At 43.2% G+C, this 23,608-nt stretch overlaps 1 protein-coding gene, 1 non-coding gene and 1 pseudogene across 12 annotated transcripts in view; 1 reads left to right on the top strand and 2 right to left on the bottom strand.

Moving 5' to 3' along the window:
- The window catches only part of TXNRD1 (thioredoxin reductase 1), a 62,490-nt gene extending 55,333 nt beyond the window's left edge, over positions 1–7,157 (bottom strand). For 3 of the 11 annotated variants that reach the window (XM_042247156.1, XM_012174939.4, XM_060413150.1), the window contains exons 1-2: positions 7,121–7,157; positions 5,520–5,614 (exon numbers count right to left, since the gene is read on the bottom strand). Coding sequence is in view for 2 of the 11 variants with exons in the window: in XM_042247157.1 (XP_042103091.1) it covers positions 5,520–5,614; positions 6,935–6,977 (138 nt within the window). In the remaining 9 variants the exon portion in view is untranslated. Of the gene's footprint in view, positions 1–1,185; positions 1,343–5,519; positions 5,615–6,857 lie in introns of all 11 variants that reach the window. The other 8 variants (XM_042247157.1, XM_060413147.1, XM_042247155.1 and 5 more) reach the window with 6 other exon arrangements.
- LOC105611359 (large ribosomal subunit protein uL6-like) lies at positions 7,068–18,915 on the bottom strand (annotated as a pseudogene).
- Positions 18,916–19,258: 343 nt separating this feature from the next.
- TRNAA-UGC (transfer RNA alanine (anticodon UGC)) lies at positions 19,259–19,330 on the top strand. Its single transcript has one exon. It is a non-coding gene; the product is annotated as a tRNA-Ala (tRNA).
- Positions 19,331–23,608: the final 4,278 nt, after the last annotated feature.

Raw genomic sequence — 23,608 nt, 5'->3', positions numbered from 1 at the left:
GTGGCTTCTAAAGAAGGCAGCCTTGGAAAAACTCAGCCCTTGAGGCCTGAGTTAAAAGTAGTGCTTTCTTCAGAGTTTGACTTTCCTCATTTTTAAATGTCACCCATCAGATGACTTCTCTGTCACACAGAGAGGCCGTAACTCTGTAAAAAACCGTATTACAAAGCTTCAGGTGACACATATTACAAACATCAGGTGACAAATGTATTTTTAAATATACACATTGCCCTACAGATATTACAGATGACAAAGACAGGGCCTAGCTCAACAGCGAGAATACAGGGGCTCAATAAGCACTGGGCTTCTCTGATAGCTCAGCTGGTAAAGAATCCGCCTGCAATGCGGGAGACCTGGGTTCGATCCCTGGGTTGGGAAGATCCCCTGGAGAAGGGAAAGGCTACCCACTCCAGCATTCTGGCCTGGAAAATTCTATGGACTGTATAGTCTACAGGGTCGCAGAGAGTCGGACACGACTGAGCGACTTTCACTCATTCACTCACTCAATAAGCATTAGCTAAATAGACATAATGTGACTTTCTTCTCACTTGACCTGGACACAGCTACATAACTTGTTTAAGTGGACAATGCTCCAATCACACAGCTCCTTAAAAGTCTGAACTGCATTATATGCTGCCTAGAACCTCTCCTGAACCACTTTGGGCATAATCACTGATAGAGACAGTCCACTTTCACAAAATCAGACACCTCATAGCTAAATCCCTCACTAAAGTCAGTCCTTTGGCTCTGCCATCAACCATTCATTCCCCAAGTATTTACTGAGTGCCTACTAGGTATTAACACAACACATGGAAGACAAAAATAAACCATTTTTGTCCTAAAGGAAGGTACAACGTAGTAAGCACAGAGGAATGCAATTCCAGTCTGCAGGTATGCTGCACACCAACGCCAATTTGCCAGAACTATGCTAGGAATACCAAGATTTGCATGGGTTCAACCATGAGTCATGAACATACAATCACACCCAAGAGATCAGGCACGCATCCCAAGAGAGATAACACAAGCCAAGTGCCAGAAGTGTGAGAACAGCACAGTGAGCTTTACAGACAGCCAAATGGCAATCCACTCCAGTACTCTTGCCTGGAAAATCCCATGGACAGAGGAGCCTGGTAGGCTACAGTCTATGGGGTCGCAAACAGTCAGACACGACTAAGCGACTTCACTCACTCACTGCGCTCCATCCTGGCTTTGCTGCTGTGTCGTCTGGGCATACTCCTTAAGTTCTGAGGGACCCCACTCTGTCATCTGGAAAACTGGATCACACCACCTCCTTCATGGCACTCTTGTGATGATTAAATCAACTAGAGATCACAGCATTTAGAAGCTAGCACAGAAGACACATTCAATACATGGTCATTGATAGGCACACTCATTTAAATATCTGATGAGATCTTAAGACAGATCTGGAAACACAGGCACTAAGAATAAGTCTAGCTCTTCACTCTTGATATTGGCAGGACTCCTCTTGTCCCAGAGACGGGGATTTGTGGGAGTACTGAGGGCGCACAGAGGCGGGGAAAGAGGCAGATCTGGCCTTGTACTCTGACCCAGGTGGGCAGGTGGAAAAATGGGTCTGAGCAGGAAGAAAAGCCAGAAAATGACTTTTGAAATAAAATAAAGAACAGACCAAAGGAGGGAAATGTTAGGGACTATAGGGAAATGTTCTCATGAGCTTCCAGTATAGGCAAGGGAGCAGAGCAAGAGACAACCAGAAAAGCAGGGTGAGGCCAAACCCTGGGGAACACAGAAAACCAAATTTAAAAATGTACCCTTTATCCTGGATGCAGATCCGGGGGCAGCAAATAAGCAGTCAGGAAGATGACTATGCAGCAGATGGACAGGAAGGGCAAGAAGAGACAAGAGGGCAGCCAGTTAAGAGACTGTAGAGGCAGGAGGCAGTGCATACCTGAAGCAGCCTGGGCAAAAGTTATCGGAGGGAGAAGACACCTATATGGGAAACAGTCAGGCCTGGCAAATGAACACAATAACATAAAGGCAAAAAGAAATCTGAAGCCTGGACCAGAACAGTGACACCATTGTACAAGGACAGACAGCAAAGAGGTTTGAGTCATCTATTGGTTAAAGCGAGAGGAGAAGGCATTGGGTCTCACCATAGATTCACAGCTACTAAAAATTGTAATGTAAAATCAGCACCAGATAAATGTATTTGCAGTACGAACAATCTATGCCGCTTTTAAACACTGTTAGTCCTTACCTCTTACCTTCTTAAGAAACCAGGGTCAAAGCAGTCCTTCAACACTCCTTAGGCCTCAACCTTAATTAGGCTGAAAAGCACAGACATTACTAATCTCCCCAGAAGGGATTGTCTCAGAGGAGAGAATCGAGTTTTCTGCTCATTTTAGTAGAGTATTAAGAAAGAAAGTGGACTAGTCAGAGTTATTAAATTACCGCTCCATTTCCTGATGTCCATTCAGTCATGAGTTTCTGGTTTCTGGTAACTTTAGAAGGAGACCTGCCTATTTCAGTGCCCACCCCAGGCCCCACAGCCTGACCACCACACTATCACCCCTGAGCTTCCCTGACACTGGCTCCATAATTCACTTGGATCTTCATCAAAACGCACTGCTCTGTGTCTGTCATCTCTCCTGTTACTGCCTGGAATAAATTAAGCCCCATGTTGCAAGTTTTAGTCTTATCTCCCCAAGTTCTTCTCTCAAACTACTTAAGTCTTAACTACGTTTGGCCCTTGGTATTCCAGCAAGTGCTTTTTCACTCACTTTGCTCTTCCTCTCAATACCACCAATAGGCATTCATTTTGTATAAGTGGTTTCAAAACTCTGGAATCCAGGAGATGCTAATTTGCATATAAGATTTCCTGTAAGAAAATTTGCAAACTTGCTCTTAAGAACTAAAATATAAAATAAGCCATAATCTTTTGTTTGGTTTTCCTCAATTCTAATTATTTAGCAACTAATCTTGACCAAATTACCTCATACATTAAAGTAAATCTCAAAACGGGATATATATCATAAGAATTACCTGAGGGGGCTTGTTTAAAATAAATGTAAAGGCAGAACCTAGCCCCTTCCAGAGAGTTCAATGAATAACACCTCAGATATAGCCCTGCTAAGTCGCTTCAGTCGTGTCCAACTCTGTGCGACCCCATAGAGGGCAGCCCACCAGGCTCCAATGTCCCTGGGATTCTCCAGGCAAGAACACTGGAGTGGGTTGCCATTTCCTTCTCCAATGCGTGAAAGTGAAAAGTGAAAGTGAAGTTGCTTAGTCATGTCGACTCTTCACAACCCCATGGACTGCAGCCTACCAGGCTCCTCTGTCCGTGGGATTTTCCAGGCAAGAGTACTGGAGTGGGGTGCCAGGCATTCCAGGTGACTGCAGTTTTTCTGAAAGGCACTTCTTTAAAGCCTTTATCATGTAGGTAGTCATCTAAACTTATCAGTTCCTTCCAACAGGACCCTGCTCCCTGGTCTGCTACAGTTCACTGTGAATGCAAGGTAGGTTTTGGTGCTGCTGCTGTTTATTGAGGGGAAAGGAAGGCAAATGAAGAAACAATATTAAGAGGAGAAAAGAAGAGCAGACATTTTTATGAACTCCCACTTCATTATTTAGGTTGCAATTAAAGCAGGAAATCTTAGCCTTTAAGGTGTGGACTTTAGGATTTAGCACTAATCCTATAAGCACTCAGTTCTCCACTAAATAAATGCCTTTCTCCACTCAAACCCAATTTTCCCTAAGAATTTAGGACCTACCATTTAGCCCCATATGTGGCCAATTTGCTGTAAATTCATAAACATTTCAAAGCAGTAGTTCTTACCTAGCTGTCTTCTTCCATTTTTTAGTACTCATTAAAAACCAAAAATAAATGATACAAAGGAGAGTGATAAGTTTACTTGGAAGAAATGTGCTAAATAATTTTTTTAATTTTAATTATAATTTGGCAGTAGGCTTTTCATTCATGGCACTGCACTTCGTTAAATGGCTAAAATTAACTATGATCATACAGAATTGAGAACATCAGATCTTATCAATTAAGTGGGTGCAAAGCTTATTTAAAAATTCATAAACATTCTTTTTACTCCCATTGGTATTAAAGCCAGGATCATCTATAGAACTGATATAAAGATCAAATGCCTATACACCTTTTTAAGTGCAAATTTATGACACAAGTAGAGAGATCAGACAGAAAGGAATATTAATAGGACTTTGTTTCATTTTACTTGCAAACTAAGGTTTGAGTAACACAATATATTTTATATCAAGCTAAAAGCCTTTTTAGGGGTGGCTCAGTGGTAAAGAATCTGCCTACCCATGCAGGTTGGGGGGATGTGGGTTTGATCCCCGAGTCAGGAAGATTCCCTGGAGGAGAAAATGGCAACACAACCCACTCCAGTATTCTTGCCTGGGAAATCCCATTGACAGAGGAGCCTGGCAGGCTACAGTCCATGGGGAAGCAAAAAGAGTAGGACATGACTGAGCGACTAAACAACAAATAACAAAAGCCTTTTTATTTCAATTATTTTCCATTATTTACTATGTCTTTGAAGTCTATCGCCATTTTCTATACCCATTCTTCAAAAAGGTAATGATTCTTTTAGGAAAAAAGATAGTAAATAAAAATGCAAATTAATTGTTACAGTCATCCTGAAGGCAAACATATCTAAACACACTGTTAGACTTAACTGAGAACTCAAGCTTACTTAAGACAGCAATGGTCAAGTATGAGTTCCATTTCTTAAAAATTACAGATACAATTAAACAAGGACGACCAAAAAAAAAAAAATCAGCAAAAATTAAAGCAGATTTATCAAGGTGATAAGATTCTGAGTATCCCCCACACCTGATGTATTAATAGAACATCATCCATGGTGCATATCCCTCCAAAGGTGCACACTGCCTGCCAGCATTGGGCCAGTGAGATAGGCCATGACCCATCCAGATGGTCCTAAGGGAGGACTGCCACCAACTCACCACCACCCAAAGGAAAGATTTCTTTCTTTCCTTTGGTTCAACCCGGTTAACTCTGAGCTAGAGAAGAGACCACTGCAGGGAAATGAACTCACTCCAGGAGCTTGAGGTTGCTCTCCCCTGAGCCTGGGGTTTCTGGGTTTCCCTCCCTGAGAATTACAAAGAAAGATGATAGGGTCAGACAAAGATAACCATTCCCTGACCCGCTTTTCTCGGTACTTCTCTAAACAACTCACTTTCAGCAGTTTACACTGCTGCTAAAAAAAAAAAAAAAAAAAAAGTAAGTTATTTAGATTTACTGGAAGAGAGAGGGAGGGGAATAGGAAGGAAAGGAGATGAAAATAGGTCCCTCTGCCCTTCCAAGCTTCCCAGTTCTGAAATGTGTTTCATCCACGTCGATTCACACGTGAGCTGGCGCCCGCGTTTCTTCGTCGTTTGTCTAAGGATGTGCTCCTTTTGGAGGTTCGCTCACAATCCTGGGTCTGAGACCACGACCTGTTCGTTGAGCTTGTTCCCAGTTCAGGCGGGTAAAACAGACGTTAAGGTCCCCCACCTACCTTCAGGGTCGGACCATGGTGGCCTATCTTTCTCCGTTTCACAAGGGTTTTGGAGGTCCGTTCGGACAGCGCTCCCTCGAGGCCCAGCCCGTCCTCTGTGGCACAAAAGCAGAGCGGAGCGGGTCAGTCTTTCCGCCCCGGGGCCGCGGCGGGAAGTGCGCGGCGAGGGCGGGGCTTCCGCGTCCCCAACTGCACTCCCCCAGACGACCGCCCGGCCCCAGCCCCCGCCCTGACCTTGACCACGGCCGCGCGCCGGCTCGGGTCTCGGACCCACGCACCTGCACGCGGCCTGGAAACGTGGCATCGCGGCCAGCAACAAACCCCCGGTTCCGGCCGGACCCTTAAGATAAACAAGTCTCGCTAAAATACACGTCCTACTTTCCCAGCAAGTCCAGAATTCAGAAAAGCCTCATAAAGAAGGCTAAGGCACAATTATATCAGTTTTTATTAAAAACACCTCCCAACTTAATCTTCCTTTAAACTTTGCATCGCTAAAGCATGCAGAAGACCAACTTCCAAAGTTTCTTTGAAATCTGAAACCACGGAGCAAGATTAAGGTCACTGCCCACTGAAGGTGCTTTCATTTAAGAGCCTTGAAATAACAAGGCAACACCCTACATGACAGCCTGGGTGCAACTGGTCCAATCTTACAAACGGGTGAACTCAGGTAGAGAATGAGTCAGTGAGAATTAAAAATAGACTCCAGTTATCCTGACATCAGGTCCATTCATCAGACAAAAACCACCCAAGCACCCAAAAGTATAGTCTGATAATAACAATAATAGCAGGACCGATTCTGCAGTGCTTTGCATATATTAAGCCTGGATCGTCACCACTACCATTTCATGATGTTTTATCAGGTCCATTTCACAGATAGGGAAGAGGCACAGAAACACTTTCCTGCCCAAACTCAGGCAAGCTACCCAACAGCAGGATTCAAACCTGGCAGTGCAGCCTTTAAACGCCTACCCTGCCTGATACAGTGAGATGAGCACCAGTTCCTCTTGGTTGTCTCCTGTAACAGCCTGGGGAGTCACAGCAGTCTGAACGTGGTCTCCCCGCTTGCACACACGGAGACACATATGACTTGCCAACCTCTCGCAATATCTGAAGATTCAGTGGTGTGAAGATTACTCGACAGGCATCCTTAAATTGTTACACTCGCTTAAGGCTGACAAGGCTCTGTCAAACTATTCATCGTATCTGCACCTTCATTTCAAGACTCGTGCTCTACGAAACGATACAAAACCCCATTTTTCTCCAATATTCTGCAAACCGTCCCTATAAAGGAAAGCTAGACAGGAAACTACCAGTCGACAGAGGGCCGGTCTCACCTACCGACAAGCTAAGCTTTCACCGACCCGGGCGAAACAATGACCGACGCCAAAAAGCTCCCTCGCCTGGAGAAGCCTCACCCTTGCTCAGACACGCCTTCAAACGTCTCCCTTCCCCCTGCATCCCCAAGGCATCCGGCAGGAGGATGCTCTGGGCCGGCGAGCTCACAGCCCGGGGGCTCCAGGCTTCCTCCGTTCCCAGTGAACCCGAAGCTTACACGAACGCGAGCCCTTGGACACCCGGCGGTCCTCCGGACGTGTCAGTACCTTCAGCTCCGGATGCAATGCGGGACTGGAGCAAACTGAGCGAAAGGTCCGCGGGTTCCCAGTGGCTCCGAGAAGCCACGCCCTCCTCTTAAATGGGCGGGCAAACCGCCAGAGTCAGAATGACAAAGCAAAAATCCACTCCTCGTGCAGCCCTGTCGACTACGCGGATGGGCTTAGCAAACTGGGATCTCCTAATTGGGTGACAGCACATCCTCTTCCTGCTCACAGCGCCCCCAACCCAAGAAAGGTGCAAACGCACCTTAAGGAAATATGTGGAACCGGAACCAAAACAGTGAGCCTTAACTGAACTGGACTATGCCCTCAGGCAGTGACTCTGGAACTTTGTTACCGATTGTCATCAGGCAAGGAACTTTAAAAATACTGACACCTGGTACACACTCCCAAACATTCTGATGTATTAATAACTGGTATTGGCTGCCACCTGGGCGTCTGAGGTTTTTTACAACTCCCTGAATGATTCTAGTGAACAGCAGTTTGGGATCCATCACCCTATGGTAATGGATTAGTCAGTGTGGTGATTCTGTAAAGGAAGTGATGTGTCTTTTAAAAGAAACTTCCAGTCCATCCTGACTAATTCTGAAAAGTGACAAATTCTTACCAAGCATAACTTTGATTTCCAGTACTTCTTCCTTATCCCACTCAGATTCTGGTTTGTCATGTTTGTCTTAAGGAAAACTGAGAGTATATTTAACTCCAGCCATGCCAGCCACCTGCAGCCAGCTGCCCAGTTGAGCCACACTCTCTCATACTTCCTTGCTCTTATTCATATTCTTACTCAGTACTTGGTACTGGTAGGTGGCTATGAATATTTGCTAAAAAAATAAATAACTGAATGCCTTTCCCACTGTGATGGTTACTGCCTGACTGAAGCACGCTCAGCTGAAAGGGTTGCTGGTCTCTAAAGAATCCATGAAGCCACAATTTGCTCCTTTGAGACCCTTTCCCAGTGCAAGGCAGAGGCTTAGTGAAGCCTCTGGGAGTCTGAATGTATGCGGAAGCACACGTATGCACACAAACACACACACACATTATACATTTGGGGGAGGGGAAAAAACCTTATCTCCAGTCTCCTAGGTTCTTTTAGAGGTCTAGGAATTAAATTGTCATGAGACAAATTACAGGAGAACATAAAATGTAATTACATATGTGCAAAATTAACATGAGAATATGAGGTCCAAGGAAAAGTTAGGCAGGTTGAAGCTTGTATACTGTCCCAGAGAAGAATGAGGTAAAGGGTTTGGGACTACAAATGCAAGAAAGGAAATTCACAGGAAGAAGAAAGTGAGCAAATGTCTGATAAACATTTGTTCAGTCATGCAGATTTCCCAGGTGGCTTAGTGGTAAAGAATCCACCTGCCAATGCAAGAGACAAAAAACACGAGGGTTTGATCCCTGGGGTTGATCCCTAGGTCAGGAAGATCCCCTGGAGGAGGGCATGGTAACCCACTCCAATATTCTTGCCTGAAGAATCTCATGGACAGGGGAATCTGGCGGGCTAACAGTCCATAGGGTTGCAAAGAGTCGGACCAACTGAGCACACACGCACGGAGGCACAGTGGGACCCAGAGAGAACCTCAATCAAACAGGCTTTGCTGAGTTCCCCCAGTCTACCACACCTAGTTCACGTTATCTTAAGTTTTCTATGATGATAATTTTTTTTCCTGGAATAGGTCCTGTTGGCAGGTAAGGGGACAAGGTAAAAAGTTCTTCCTGAGGTTTTGTTTCTTAAAAATAATCGACCCCAAAGAATCTTCAAACCAAAGAGACACATTTTGGGGTGAAAAGTTTTGTTCCCCTACAAGACGCTAAGCTGACACTCTCCCTGTTTGGTGGTTATTTATGTGCATGTCTCACCTGATTCTTGCGGTGACCCAAAGACGAAAGAGCAGATAAAACCAAGGAGAGTCTTGGAATGCAGGTACGGAAAAACCAGACCCTTATTGTCATTTCTCCACCATGTTGTAACTATTAATGGATTTCAGATCCCCCTGAGCCATACAAACTGCCTCCCCTCCTACCCCACAGGGAGAAGGTGTTTGCTTTACTCTTCTCCCCACCCAGTATATGTGCTTCATCCAATCAGCAAATGACTCGCAAGACCCCTTTCCCACTCCTTGTACCCTGGGTGTAAACGTGGACTAAGGACCCCTGTTCAATGTCAGTTCTCGCTTGAGCTGGCCCACTGTTCTAACAGCATCTCCCGCTCTAATAAACTTTATTTTCCTCTCATTCTGTCTAATGTCTGGAAATTTTTTTCCAACCCACTCATGGACCACGACAATTCTGGAGTCCTGAGAAAAGAGGATGGGTCTAGCACATAAGTGTTCAGGAAACAAGATGACTTAAGAGAGCAAAGAATGGAAAATGTGAAGGAAAGAAAGCTGGGATTAAGGGAGAAAACAACATTTACTCCTGGCTGCGATGCTGAGCTCTGTATTAACCATATATATGGGAATCCCTCAGAAGAAATGGAGTAGCCATCATGGTCAACAAAAGAGTCCGAAATGCAGTACTTGGATGCAATCTCAAAAACAACAGAATGATCTCTGTTCGTTTCCAAGGCAAACCATTCAATATCATGGTAATCCAAGTCTATGCCCCGACCAGTAACGCTGAAGAAGCTGAAGTTGAACAGTTCTATGAAGACCTACAAGACCTTTTAGAACTAACACCTAAAACAGATGTCCTTTTCATTATAGGGGACTGGAATACAAAAGTAGGAAGTCAAGAAACACCTGGAGTAACAGGCAAATTTGGCCTTGGAATGTGGAATGAAGCAGGGCAAAGACTAATAGAGTTTTGCCAAGAAAATGCACTGGTCATAGCAAACACCCTCTTCCAACAATGCAAGAGAAGACTCTACACATGGACATCACCAGATGGTCAACACCAAAATCAGATTGATTATATTCTTTGCAGCCAGGGATGGAGAAGCTCTATACAGTCAGCAAAAACAAGACCAGGAGCTGACTGTGGCTCAGATTATGAACTCATTGCCAAATTCAGACTTAAGTTCAAGAAAGTAGGGAAAACCACTAGACCATTCAGGTATGACCTAAATCAAATCCCTCATGATTATACAGTGGAAGTGAGAAATAGATTTAAGGGCCTGGATCTGATAGACAGAGTGCCTGATGAACTATGGAATGAGGTTCATGACATTGTACAGGAGACAGGGATCAAGACCATCCCCATGGAAAAGAAATGCAAAAAAGCAAAATGGCTGTCTGGGGAGGCCTTACAAATAGCTGTGAAGAGAAGTGAAAAGCAAAGGAGAAAAGGAAAACTATAAGCATCTGAATGCAGAATTCCAAAGAATAGCAAGAAATAAGAAAGCCTTCTTCAGTGATCAATGCAAAGAAATAGAGGAAAAGAATAGAATGGGAAAGACTAGAGATTTCTTCAAGAAAATTAGAGATACCAAGGGAACATTTCATGCAAAGATGGGCTCAGTAAAGGACAGAAATGGTATGGACCTAACAGAAGCAGAAGTTATTAAGAAGAGGTGGCAAGAATACACAGAAGAACTGTACAAAAAAGATCTTCACAATCTGGATAATCATGATGGTGTGATCACTCATCTAGAGCCAGACATCCTGGAATGTGAAGTCAAGTGGGCCTTAGAAAGCATCACTATGAACAAAGCTAGTGGAGGTGATGGAATTCCAGTTGAGCTATTTCCAGTCCTGAAAGATGATGCTGTGAAAGTGCTGCACTCAATATGCCAGCAAATTTGGAGAATTCAGCAGTGGCCACAGGACTGGAAAAGGTCAGTTTTCATTCCAATCCCAAAGAAAGACAATGCCAAACAGTGCTCAAACTACCGCACAGTTGCACTCATCTCACATGCTAGTAAAGTAATGCTCAAAATTCTCCAAGCTAGGATTCAGCAATACGTGAACTGTGAACTTCCAGATGTTCAAGCTGGTTTTAGAAAAGGCAGAGGAACCAGAGATCAAATTGCCAACATCCACTGGATCATGGAAAAAACAAGAGAATTCCAGAAAAACATCTATTTCTGCTTTATTGACTATGCCAAAGCCTTTGACTGTGTGGATCACAATAAACTGTGGAAAGTTCTGAAAGAGATGGGAATACAGACCACCTGACCTGCCTCTTGAGAAATCTGTATGCAGGTCAGGAAGCAACAGTTAGAACTGGACATGGAACAACAGACTTGTTCCAAATAGGAAACGGAGTACATCAAGGCTGTATATTGTCACCCTGCTTATTTAACTTCTATGCAGAGTACATCATGAGAAACGCTGGGCTGGAAGAAGCGCAAGCTGGAATCAAGATTGCCAGGAGAAATATCAATAACCTCGAATATGCAGATGACACCACCCTTATGGCAGAAAGTGAAGAGGAACTCAAAAGCCTCTTGATGAAAGTGAAAGAGGAGAGTGAAAAAGTTGGCTTAAAGCTCAACATTGAGAAAACGAAGATCATGGCATCTGGTCCCATCACTTCATGGGAAATAGAAGGGGAAACAGTGTCAGACTTGATTTTTTGGGGCTCCAAAATCACTGCAGATGGTGACTGCAGCCATGAAATTAAAAGACGCTTACTCCTTGGAAGAAAAGTTATGACCAACCTAGATAGCATATTCAAAAGCAGAGACATTACTTTGCCAACTAAGGTCCATCTAGTCAAGGCTATGGTTTTTACAGTAGTCAGTATGGATGTGAGAGTTGGACTGTGAAGAAGGCTGAGCGCCGCAGAATTGATGCTCTTGAACTGTGGTGTTGGAGAAGACTCTTGAGAGTCCCTTGGACTGCAAGGAGATCCAACCTGTCCATTCTGAAGGAGATCAGCCCTGGGATTTCTTTGGAAGGAATGATGCTAAAGCTGAAACTCCAGTACTTTGGCCACCTCACGTGAAGAGTTGACTCATTGGAAAAGTCTTTGATGCTGGGAGGGATTGGGGGCAGGAGGAGAAGGGGATGACTGAGGATGAGATGGCTGGATGGCATCACTGACTCGATGGACGTGAATCTGAGTGAACTCTGGGAGTTGGTGATGGACAGGGAGGCCTGGCGTGCTGCAATTCACGGGGTCGCAAAGAGTCGGACACGACTGAGCGACTGAACTGAACTGAACTGATGCCTTATTTCATTTAAGCTACACAAAACTGTCCACGAACCAGGGTCATAACTCTGCATTGTTAAAAATCTTTAGAAACTACAGTTTATATCAAAAGCATGTCTTAGGATACAGAAGGACTTGAAAATCATTAAACTTAATGTGCTAAAAACAAATGATAAGGGTTGACTTCTAAGAGCCTTCTATGACAGACAGACAGAATTACCAGAAAAGGCTAGATAAGGCATTTTTAACTTGACACTGTTTTTTGTTTGTCTGGCCACATGGCAGGCAACCCATGCCCCTCTGTACTGGAAGCACAGAGTTTCAGCCACTACACCACACCAGGGAAGTCCCCTTCACACTGTTCCTAAGTGAGCAGATCATATTAACAACACAAATCCCAAGAGTAGCCCCATGTAGTTACTTTTTATGTGTTTTTTTTTTTTTTAATCACTATTAAAAAAAAAGCTTCACTTTCCTTTCAAACGATTCTTGCTGCAGTTCCAGGCCCAGCTATCTTATCCTTGTCGGGAAATACAGAGAATGCCTTAGTTCTATTTAGTTGCTGGTTAATGGGAAAAGAGCCTCATCGTCCCCCATCTCTCATCAGGTAGCATTTGTTCCAGTGGTACATCTTGCCTCTGTTGACTGGGTTCCTGTTATTCCTCCTGCCTAAAATTATCTTCCCTCCCTAACGGCCTCCTCCCTCAAAGCTCATTTGAAATATCACCTCCTCTGGGAGGGCTTGCCTGATTTCTACCTGAGTGTTTACCATTCCTTCCCTCTTAGGTGTCCTCAAATACCTAAAAATAATTACACAAACCATCTAAATCCAACAGAGTTTTAAGAAGGCAAAATCTTGCTTGATTTATTATGTCCTCCTGCTGCTAATGCTGCTAGTCGTGTCCAACTCTGTGCGACCCCATAGACGGCAGCCCATCAGGCTCCCCCATCCCTGGGATTCTCCAGGCAAGAACACTGGAATGGGTTGCCATTTCCTTCTCCAATGCATGAAAGTGAAAAGTGAAAGTGAAGTCACTCAGTCCTGCCCGACTCTTAGCGACCCCATGGACTGTAGCCCACCAGGCTCCTCCATCCATGGGATTTTCCAGGCAAGAGTACTGGAGTGGGGTGCCATTGCCTTCTCCGATATGCCCTCCTAGAACCTGTTACATATAGTAAGTGTGCAGAAAATGCTGGGAAAGACCCTCTGTTCCTGAGCTGTTATCTAAGCACACTATTAATGGGTCTACATAAGCGTTTGATCAAGGGTACTAGTGCACTAAACTACTGTTCCTCAATAAGCCTTTCTCACACACACACACACACACACACACACACACACACACACTGAACTGGAGCCACCTTTCTGACACTCAAATCTTCTCTGTTCACACCTTCAGTGGCTCTCTAGGAACCTTCAAATAAGGTCCAAAGTCCTCAGTTGTACTGACTTGACAAGGGCCACCCTTGTTAAATCTAGATATCCACATATTCTGTACCCTACTTAACCAGAAAACATAGCTGAAGAAAACACGAAATTAAAAGTAATTTCACTTTAAAGTCAAGGCCACTAATCTCAATGTGTCTCCAAAGCTGCCCAGCAGTCCTTTGTATCACTGATATATTTGTTTTCCCAATTTCCAGAGTGACACTTTTGTACCAAACCTCTAACACACTGTGAACAAAGGAAAATAAAGAGCATTGCTCAAGTTGGGGCCCAGGGTACGCCACCCCAAAATGTGCCTCAACACTGATTTTTCTTTTTAACTAATTACTTAAGAAATGGCCCCAGGATTTCTCTGGTGGTCCAGTGGTTAAGAATTTGCCTGTCAATGCAAGGGACACAGATTCGATCCTTGCTCTGGGAAAATTCCACATGCTCGGGGGCAACTAAGCCCATGAGCTACAACTATTGAAGCCCATGCACCCTTGAGCCTGTGCTCTGCAACAAGAGAAACCACTGCAATAAGAAGCCCGCACACCACAACTAGAGTAGCCCCCGCTCACTGCAACTAGAGAAAGCCCATGCAGAGCAAAGACACAGCGCAATAAAGAAATGGCCCCAGTGCAAGAACACTCTGACTCTCCTTTCTGTCTCTCTGAGAGCAAGAAATAAGTCACTCATGTGAAAGTGCACTCCTGCACCTGGAGGCAGAAGGACACCCTTATCACCAAAGATAGGGAATGTGGGGCCAGGACGCCTATAGAAGCAAACCTGTTTGGGCATCACTGACTCATGGACATGAGTTTGAGCTAGCTCCAAGAGTTGGTGATGGACAGGGAGGCCTGGTGTGCTGCGGTCCATGGGGTTGCAGACTCGGACACGACTGAGCGACTGAAATGAACTGAACTGAACTGAATATACCCCAAGCCCTTACTCTGTTCGTATTTGCCACTAACTGGGCACAGAGAACCTCAGTTTCTTTGTCCTGTCAGTTCCTCACAAATGTACTGTTTCTTTGTCTAAAAAATATAAAAGCTGCCTCCTTTGGCCACTTCATGGATCCCATCTCTATGGGAGCTGCATGGGCATGAATTAAAATTTGTTTCTGTTTCTCCTGTTAATCTGTCTTGTGTTAATTTTATTATTAGTCCAGCCACAAGGACTCAAGAGAGTCAGACTGGGAAATTTTCCCCTCCTCAATACGCAACACCCAGTTCTATAAGGATTAAGTTGCAACCCAATTCAACTGCCCACAAACCTGAGAGGAATTCAGGAGGGAAGCAGGATGAAGCATTCTATGCTTTGGATAAACAGGTCCTTAAACATTTAGAGGCATGTCCCAGGAAGAATTTCAGTGACCCCAGATCTTTGCATCTTCCCACACTTAGATAAGCACTAAACTCATTAAGTCGAGCTACCTATCCTCTGGGACTAGCAGTGATCTTTTATTAAGATGTATGCTTGACTTCCTGGGCCCCCCTGGTGGCTCCTGCGTGCAGTGCAGGAACCTGGGTTCAGTTCCTGGATTGGGAAGATCCCCTGGAAAAGGGCATGGAACCCACTCCTGTCTTCTTGCCTGGAGAATGCCATGGACAGAGGAACTTGGCAGGCTACAATCCATGGGGTTGCAAAGAGCTGGACATGACTGAGCGACTAAGCACACAAACACACGATTGACTTCCTAGCCAAAAGAAAAAAACACATCACGAGCACTGTCTCTGGGCTATAGTTCTCAATAAGATCCTGAATAAAACTTAATAAACTCCAACTCTTGTGTTTTTAAGCCAACAACACCTACACTTTGCCATTGTTTCATGACCTGCTTTTTACTTTAAGAAAATAGTATAACCAGAAAGAACCCCACCTATTTCCAACACAACCACCAAGCTGGCATATTCCCTGCCTTCATCCTTGTTTTAATGAAGGCCAACCTCTCCACTTGTGTTTGGATCTTCATGTTTTCTTGACTTCTCAATCTTCAATAATTTCATTCCTCAAATTAGCCTTCTTCTCTGGCATCATCAGCTTTTTGTTCCCACCTGATCATTCCCATCATCACAAAACACACTGTAGTGTTCCCATTTTTTAAAATCTCCCGTGATCCCACCCATATGCCCAATCCCTGTAGTTACCAGCCTAACTTCACTGCTCCCCTCACAGGAGAGGCAGAAAAAAAAACTTTTTGGAACGAATTCTTGGTAGCATGAGAATACAGTAGGGTAGAGAGGTCAGGAAAGATCTAAATATTATGCGAGCAGAGACCAGAGTGAAATGAAGGAGCAAGACTTAAGGGGGAAATCTTTCTAAGCAGAGGAAACAGGGTATACTAAACTCCTAAACGGGGAGACTGCCTGATTTGCCTGTGGATCTGCAAAGGAACCAGTGTGTCTATAATTCAATGAGTGAGGGAGAAAGTGGTAGGGAGGGAGGTCAGAGAAGTAGCCAGGGGTCGGATCCCAAAGGCCATAGTCAGGACTTTGGATTTCATTCTTAGTGTGATAAGAAGCCAAAGTGTCACAAGACAGGAGAGAGAAATGATCTAATTTGCACCCTTACAGGATTGCTCTGCTGTGTGGAGAACAGACTAAGATAGAGACTCAAAAGCGGAGGAACGCAGCCCAGTCAGGAAATTACTGTGATGGTACAAGCTATGATAATGAAGGTTTGGATTAGTGAGGTTAGACTATATTATCTGAAGATAATGCTAATTAGTTTTACAAATGGATGGAATGAGGAATGTAAAAGAAAGAAAAAATCAATAATGACTCCAGGATTTTGACCTTGGCTGATAGATGTGGGTACTCCTTAATTAAAAGTGGGGATGGTCAGGGAAGAGGAGAAAAGATGCGAGAGATGGAAAGCAATAGTTCTGAACAAATCCATGGTGTGGTTTGAGAGACCTACTGCTATTCAAATGGAGATTTTTGAGTAGGCAGTCGGTATGCAAATCTGGAATTAAAGGGAGAAGTCACGGTTAGAAATAAAAATTGGAAGTCAAACATAAAAGATACTTAATGCCATGGATATAGAATTGTATATAATGTCGGGTTCTTCAGAGAAACAAAAGCAACAGAGACAGAGAGAGATGTATCTGGCTCTCAGGAGTCAGGGCTGGCAAGTCTGAAACCTATAGAACAGGCCAGCAGGCTGGAAATTCCAGCAGTCTTAATGTTGCAGTCTTGAGCATGGAGGCCCAATTTGTTTTCCTCTGCAGGAGACCTCAGTCTTTTCTTGTAAGGCCTTCAACTGATTATAGGAAGCTTTCTTACTTTATGGAGAGTAATCTGCTTTACTCAAAGTCTATTGATTTTGCTGTTAATCACGTCAAAAAAAAAAAAAAAAACAACCAAAAAACACCTTCACAGCAACATCTAGACTGGTATCAGTCTGATCAAACAACTGGGTACCATAAAATCAGCCATCATGGGACTACATAAAATTACCTAGTAAGTTAATTTATTTGGAGAAATGAAGACAATCCAGGACTGAGCCCTGGCAAAGCGCAAAGGAGACATGTCCAGCAAAGAGGGCTGAGAAGGAGCTGGAGGGCAGTGAAGGAAAACCAAGAGAATGTGGTAAATCAAAAGCCAAGGAAAACGTGCTCCAAAAAGGAGGAAGATCGGTTATATCAGGTGTTGCTAAGAAATCCTGCAAGATAAGGATTGAGTCAGCAAAGTTATTGCTGACTTCATTGAAAATGATAAGGATGTGTGAGGGAGGAGGAAAGCCTAAGTAGAGGAGGTTCAACAAGAAACAGAAAAAAAGAAAAAAGGCCATGGAGGTAACACGTGTGTACTCAGTCACGTTTTGCAACCCCATGGACTGTAGCCCACACCAGCCTCCTTTGTCTATGGGATTTCCCAGGCAAGAATACTGCAGTGGATTGCCATTTTCTCCTCCAGGAGATCTTCCTGACCCAGGAATTGAACCTGAGTCACCTGCATCTCCTACATAGGCAGGCACGTTCTTTACCACTTGAGCTACCTGGAGGTGATAAGTACAGCCAACTCTTTCAAGGAGTTTTGTTGTAAAAACAGAAGAAGGAAAAAAAAAAAAAAAAGGGAAAGTAGCTGAAGAGGGCTATAGGAAGGTTTTTGGGGGTTTGTTTTGTCTAAGAAGGAAATTATTATAGCATATTTTTTGGTGAAGAAATAATCTAGGGAAATTTGGTGATTTCCAAAAAGGAAAGTAGCAAGGTGAGATCTGTAAATTACAGAGGTAAAGTCCTTTGAATATACATCCATTATGCAGCACAGGCTTAAGTCAAATCTGGGTTCTATTACTGATTAGAGAGTCAAATTACTAAGCCTCTCAGCTTTCTCACCCTTTTTCTACAAGGTCTTCTATGATCCTTCTACCTCTTTGGAGAGTCACCCAAATCTCTCCATCTCTATGCCCTAGCCATTAGCCTTTTTTTCAATCTCTTTTTCCACCCTCAAATCAAAAGAGCTTTTATTGCATCTTTAAATACCACAAATGAGTCTGAAAAACCATCTGGCATCTTGCTGTTTCTGTAGCCAGACCACTCAGATCTTATTCATCAGCTTGCTGAACTGTTCCTTTTCAGACACATAGATCCCATTCAAAAATTTTCTGATATTCTTGTTTGTTTAAAAAAATAATAATCTTTTTTTTCTTTTTACTGTGCTGGGTCTTAGTTAGACATGAGGGTATCTGGTTCTGTGACCAGGGATCAAACCCAGACCCCCTGTATTGAGAGCAGGGATTCCTAGCCACTATACCACCAGGGAAGTCCCTAATATTCTTGTTTTTACCTGTTATCATTTGCTGAATCAAAGCAGCTGAATTTGAAACAAGCTTAGTATTATTTCCTTCAAGAATTAACTCATCTTTCTGGGCTTGAGACACTGAACAAGGAACACCTTGCTTCATCTGAACCCCAAGGGGATGTATTTTTCACCTCCCCAAGTTTGGATTCCAACAAGAGAAACATTCTTGACATAGATGGAGAAGTGAGTGCACACAGACCTCATCATGTAACACAAGTCCAGTGTTACACCCTTGATCATGTTCCGTGCATGATTACAAATAGTGCAAACAGTCGCCAATTCTATTTCCCCACCATCTATCAACCTGGAGCCCCTTCTTTTTCTTTCCAGGGAGACTGAGCTCTACATTGATGTGATTGAAGTCTCTCCACAGGGTTCCTTTAGGACTCTTCACAATAACTGAATCCCTTCAAAGTAACATTGGCATTTTCTGGAATAGTCTGATTGCTGAGAATGGTTCATTCCCACAGTAGATGTAGCAAAGAAAGTTCAATCTCTTTAATTAATCTAACTATAGGCTTTGCTAACTCACTAACAAATCTTAGTTCAAACATGTCTTGCCAAATTGCCCTCTGAAATGCTGGGTCACCATGCATTCTTTCTGATTAGTATTTACCACAGTTGCAGTTATATTTTCATGTATGGATATTTGATCAATGTCAGCCTCCCCTCTGGAATAGCTTAGTTCAATAGAACTTTCTGTGATGATGTAAATAGTCTGTATCAGCACTGTCCAACTCAATAGCCTCTAACCACATGTAGTTATTGAACAAATAAAACACAACTAGAGCACTTGGGGATGTAGCTCAGTGGTAGAGCACATGCTTTGCATGTATGAGGTCCTGGGTTCAATTCCCAGCATCTCCATTTGATTTCTCCCTGTCTAATGCTCAGAAAATACGACAAGTACAGAAGTGAGTTTTAAATTTCATTTATGTTTAATTAATTTAAATGTAAATAGCCACATGTGGCAGAGATTATTTATGTCCCCCACAGTCTTCCCAGCACTTAATTCAGTGCCCACACTTAGTAACTGCTCAATAAATATTTCTTGAATGATTTCCCTGGCGGTCCAGTGGCCAAAACTCAGGTCTCTCAATGCAGGGGGCCCAGGGAACTAGATCCCACATGCTGCAAAGATCCCATGTGCCCAACTAAGACCCAGTGCAGCCAAATAAATACATTAACATTTTAAAATAATTATTTGTTAAAAGACTCAATCTGTACAATAGGGGTATGACTAGTTAACTTGTAGATTCAATCTTTTTTTAAGAGGAAAAGGGGAGAGGAGAGTCTCTACATGACAGGGTCAGCTATCAAAGATTCTCAGTACTCCTACAAAGGTGAATCTCACCTTCGAAAATTTGATTAACCCCAGAGGGTGGCTGGGGTAGTAAATAAGAACATATGGGTGATCTGGATAAAATACCACCTGCAATATGCCTAGGAAGTGTACCTGGAACAAGTGGTGGTCCATCAACTTCACAGAGGGCAAGTGAATGAAGGTGTAGGGAAATTGAAGAAGACTTCACAAAGCAGGTGATATTTGAATTATCTCTGGAGGAATAATAAAGGTGGTAGGAATGGGAATGGGATGAAGTCCTGAGAGGTTTTCAGTGCTTACCATGTACCAGGCATAGACTTGGGTTTTTATACGGCTAATTTAATCCTCACAATAACCTGATGAGTGAGATACCATTATTTTCCCCATTTTACAGACAACTGAAAAAACTGAGGTATAGAGACAAAAATCATCTTCCCATGGTCACCTCACTAATGAATGGCAGAGCTGAAGCTGATACCCAGCCCTTGGCTCCTACCATGATGCTCTTCTACCTCATGAACTGAATTTTTCTTGGCAGAGGGAATCATGTATAAAGACACAGTAGTAGAAAAGAAACGGCACGTTTTTGCATGAGATGCTGAAATGTAAGGGGAGATGAAACAATAAATAAATGCTAGGGTCAGTCTGGGGTTCCCAAGGCAGTTCAGTGTATGGCTCTGTCCCCTACATTTTCAGTTAATATTCACAATAATCCAAGTATTACACCATATTATAAAATAAGAAACAGAAATTCTAGGAAGTTAAGAATCTTGCCAAAGGTCACAAAGCAAGTGTGCTGAAGTTGGGATATAAATCTAGGTGTGCCTATTTCTAAATCTACTGTTTGTCTTACTATTCAGTAATGTATAGTGAGGTATGGGCTGAAAAAGAGGCAAAAGGAACATGCTCTAAGGACAAAAGAAAGGATGAGTTTTCTGACAAGAATCAGGTCAGAATTCATCCATGAAAGATCTACCTTGAAAACTCTGAAATCCTGCTTGGGGGACCATAATCTCTGTGAAGCCTTCTCTGATCAAACACAGCATTAGTCACTCCATCTTTATTTTTTAAGTCAAGCTACATTAAAGCTTTCTGTTTACATGGCTGCCACTCTCAGAACTGTGGCTTACTGAGCACCTCTCTGGCGGGAGCTTCACGTGTCATGTTCTCATTAATCATCTTAATAACCTTCTGGGAGATGTATCATCACCTCCATTTGCAGATAGTAAACCAAGGATAAGTGAGTGGCCAAAGGTCTGATAGCTAGTCCAGGACACAGGCCCCATGTTCTCTCTCCACCACAGTCTTTTTCACTCAGGGGCTGGTTTTTGCACGCCTAGTACCTGGCACAGTGCCTTCCCCATAACAGGCAGGCACTCACTCGAGGTTTGAATTCACCTGGTAGAATGGCAGGCTTTCAAATGTTAGTGAAGTAGAGAAAAGAGTCTAAGGTGTCCTAGGAAACCAGCTTTGGATGGTAGTGGGGGGAAGCCCTCATTTGGAGCATTTGTCAATTTCCATGGTATAAAAACTCCCCACTTAGGCTGATTTCAAGCTACCAACCTGATTGCAAAAGCCCTGGATGTTTAACCATGGCTCTCTTGACCTAGTAAGAACCAGTTCCAGCACACACCTGAATGTTCAAGGTCCTCAGGTACAAACTACTTTCCCTCCTACAGCTCCTCTGCACAGCAGCTCTCTATATCCAGACTTCTTTGCAATCTCAGAAGGGTAGGGATTTAACAGTAAAGCTCACCTTTACCACAGCCCCATGACCTATTCCAATTCCAAATGGTCCTGGGAACACAACATCCCTTAAACATCGCCTCCTTCTCTTGTATCCAGGACTATTTAATATTTAAGCACTTCTGCCTTCAAATGTGCCTCGGTCTCCTTTTCTGTGAATATCTGAGCTGGTCCCATAGCCTTGGACAGCTTTCTACTGACAAGCAGTACAGAGCAATAGTTATGGGAGCCTCCTCTGACGTCACACAACCTGGCATTTCTGCTGACAAGTGGCATGCCCTTAGGAAGTTTCCGTTACCTTTGTGTGCCTCAGTTTACTGATCTGTAAATGGTGATTTAAAAAAAAAAAAAAAAGAAACAGTACCTGCAGTTTATGTAGCAGTTGTGGAAGTTAGATGAGTAAGTAGATGTAAAGGGCTCAGAATGTGGTATAGGTATTCAATATTTGAATTGTTCTTATCATCATTATGTCCTTTAGGCATGGCACAAATCTAGGGAAGGCCTCAGTGTTAGGATTTTCCCACAATAACTGTTTAAAAGGTGTTACACTAGACTCTGTATAAAACTTAATTCAAGGGGGTAACCTAGTCATCTTTCAATTAGCAGTATATAGTTACGCATGTCATTTCTCACAGCCATCCATTCTCATGGCGCAGAGCTTGTTCTTTCTCTGGTAGAAGAAAAACATAATTTTCTCAACCAACTTGGTAAAAAAAATGAAAAGATATGAGGAACTTAAAAAAATAGTACATACATTTTGTGTTACATGTACACACATGCATACTGTACAGACACTGGAACAAGCACAAACATTCCCTTTCTACACCCCATTTGTTTTAGGTCTCATGGTGTCCCATTTCAATTCTAGAGGAAAGAAAACATTTTTAACCTAGAAAACAACTGGCCAGCAGAACCTCAGGAGGAACAGGCTTTACTGAAGTCAGGTCTCAGATGTCTCTCTCTTTTTTTTTTTGGCTGCATAGCATGTGGGATCTTAGTTTCCCAATCAGAGTGTGAACCCACCCCCCCTGTACTGGCAGCACAGAGTCTTAGTCAGCGCACCACCAGGGAAGTTCCTCATACATTTCATCTTGTAAGACTAGAGATCAGCCACCCTCACCACCAGTCAAGGGGTCATGTATTAATTAATAGTTGTAAACAGCTTTTAGATCTTACAGATGAAATAAGTACCATACAGTTTATTGTCAATATTAATCCCAAGACAGTTGATGACCAGTCATTGGTGGAGGTGTGTGGTCACACATAAAGCAGCCTTGAATCTTCCTGATTGGCAAATAATACTCCAGAGCCTGATTTGAATTAAAAGTGACCTACATCTCACTTATAACCTCAGATGTATTAAGACCAACTTTTCCATTCTAAGGACAGACCAAAGTATTTCTGAACTCCTTTATCTACAGGTTAATAATTGTCACCTAATCTTTCAATAATCTCAGGAACTCTCTTGAGGCTGTGTTGCAAAGCTAGATGACCTACTCATCTTGACAGGGTTCAATGTTAACCATTAAGTGAGTTTACTAGGCCTCTGGTTCAATGTTTGGTCACTGGCCTTTCTAAGAAGACAAAGTATTTTCCAACTTACTACCATCTTGACCTTAGTATGGTGCCTCATTCTTACGATTGAAGTAGGAGATGAATGTATGTTTTATATGGAAATTATTGTGCTAATTCCTTCAGACAAACCAACCTCAGCTTTTCCACAGGCAAAACCTTAGATGTTACTAGTATCACTAACTAGATTCTTGATTTTTAGCTCCCCAAAATAACGATTTCATGTCCCCATCTTCTTTCAAATATATGGCTAAGTGACTATATTATGGCCTATAGGATGTAAGCGAACTGTCAGGAGCAAGATTCAGAAATTGTTCTCAAATGTAAAGGACATGTCATCCTTCAACTCTTCTTCCACTGACGATTGGAGTTGGGGCACTCATCTCAGGATGTGAGATAGAAGACAAACACTCAGGACTGTGGAACATAAAGACAGGAGGACTCGGTATCGTCTCCAACATAGTAGAGTACCATCTAAGCCCTGGACATATTCAGTTCAGTTC

Source organism: Ovis aries, chromosome 3, assembly GCF_016772045.2.
Source record: "Ovis aries strain OAR_USU_Benz2616 breed Rambouillet chromosome 3, ARS-UI_Ramb_v3.0, whole genome shotgun sequence".
Lineage (NCBI taxonomy): Eukaryota > Metazoa > Chordata > Mammalia > Artiodactyla > Bovidae > Ovis > Ovis aries.
Note: the sequence above shows the minus strand (reverse complement) of the source record. Positions and strands in the feature narration are given on the sequence as shown.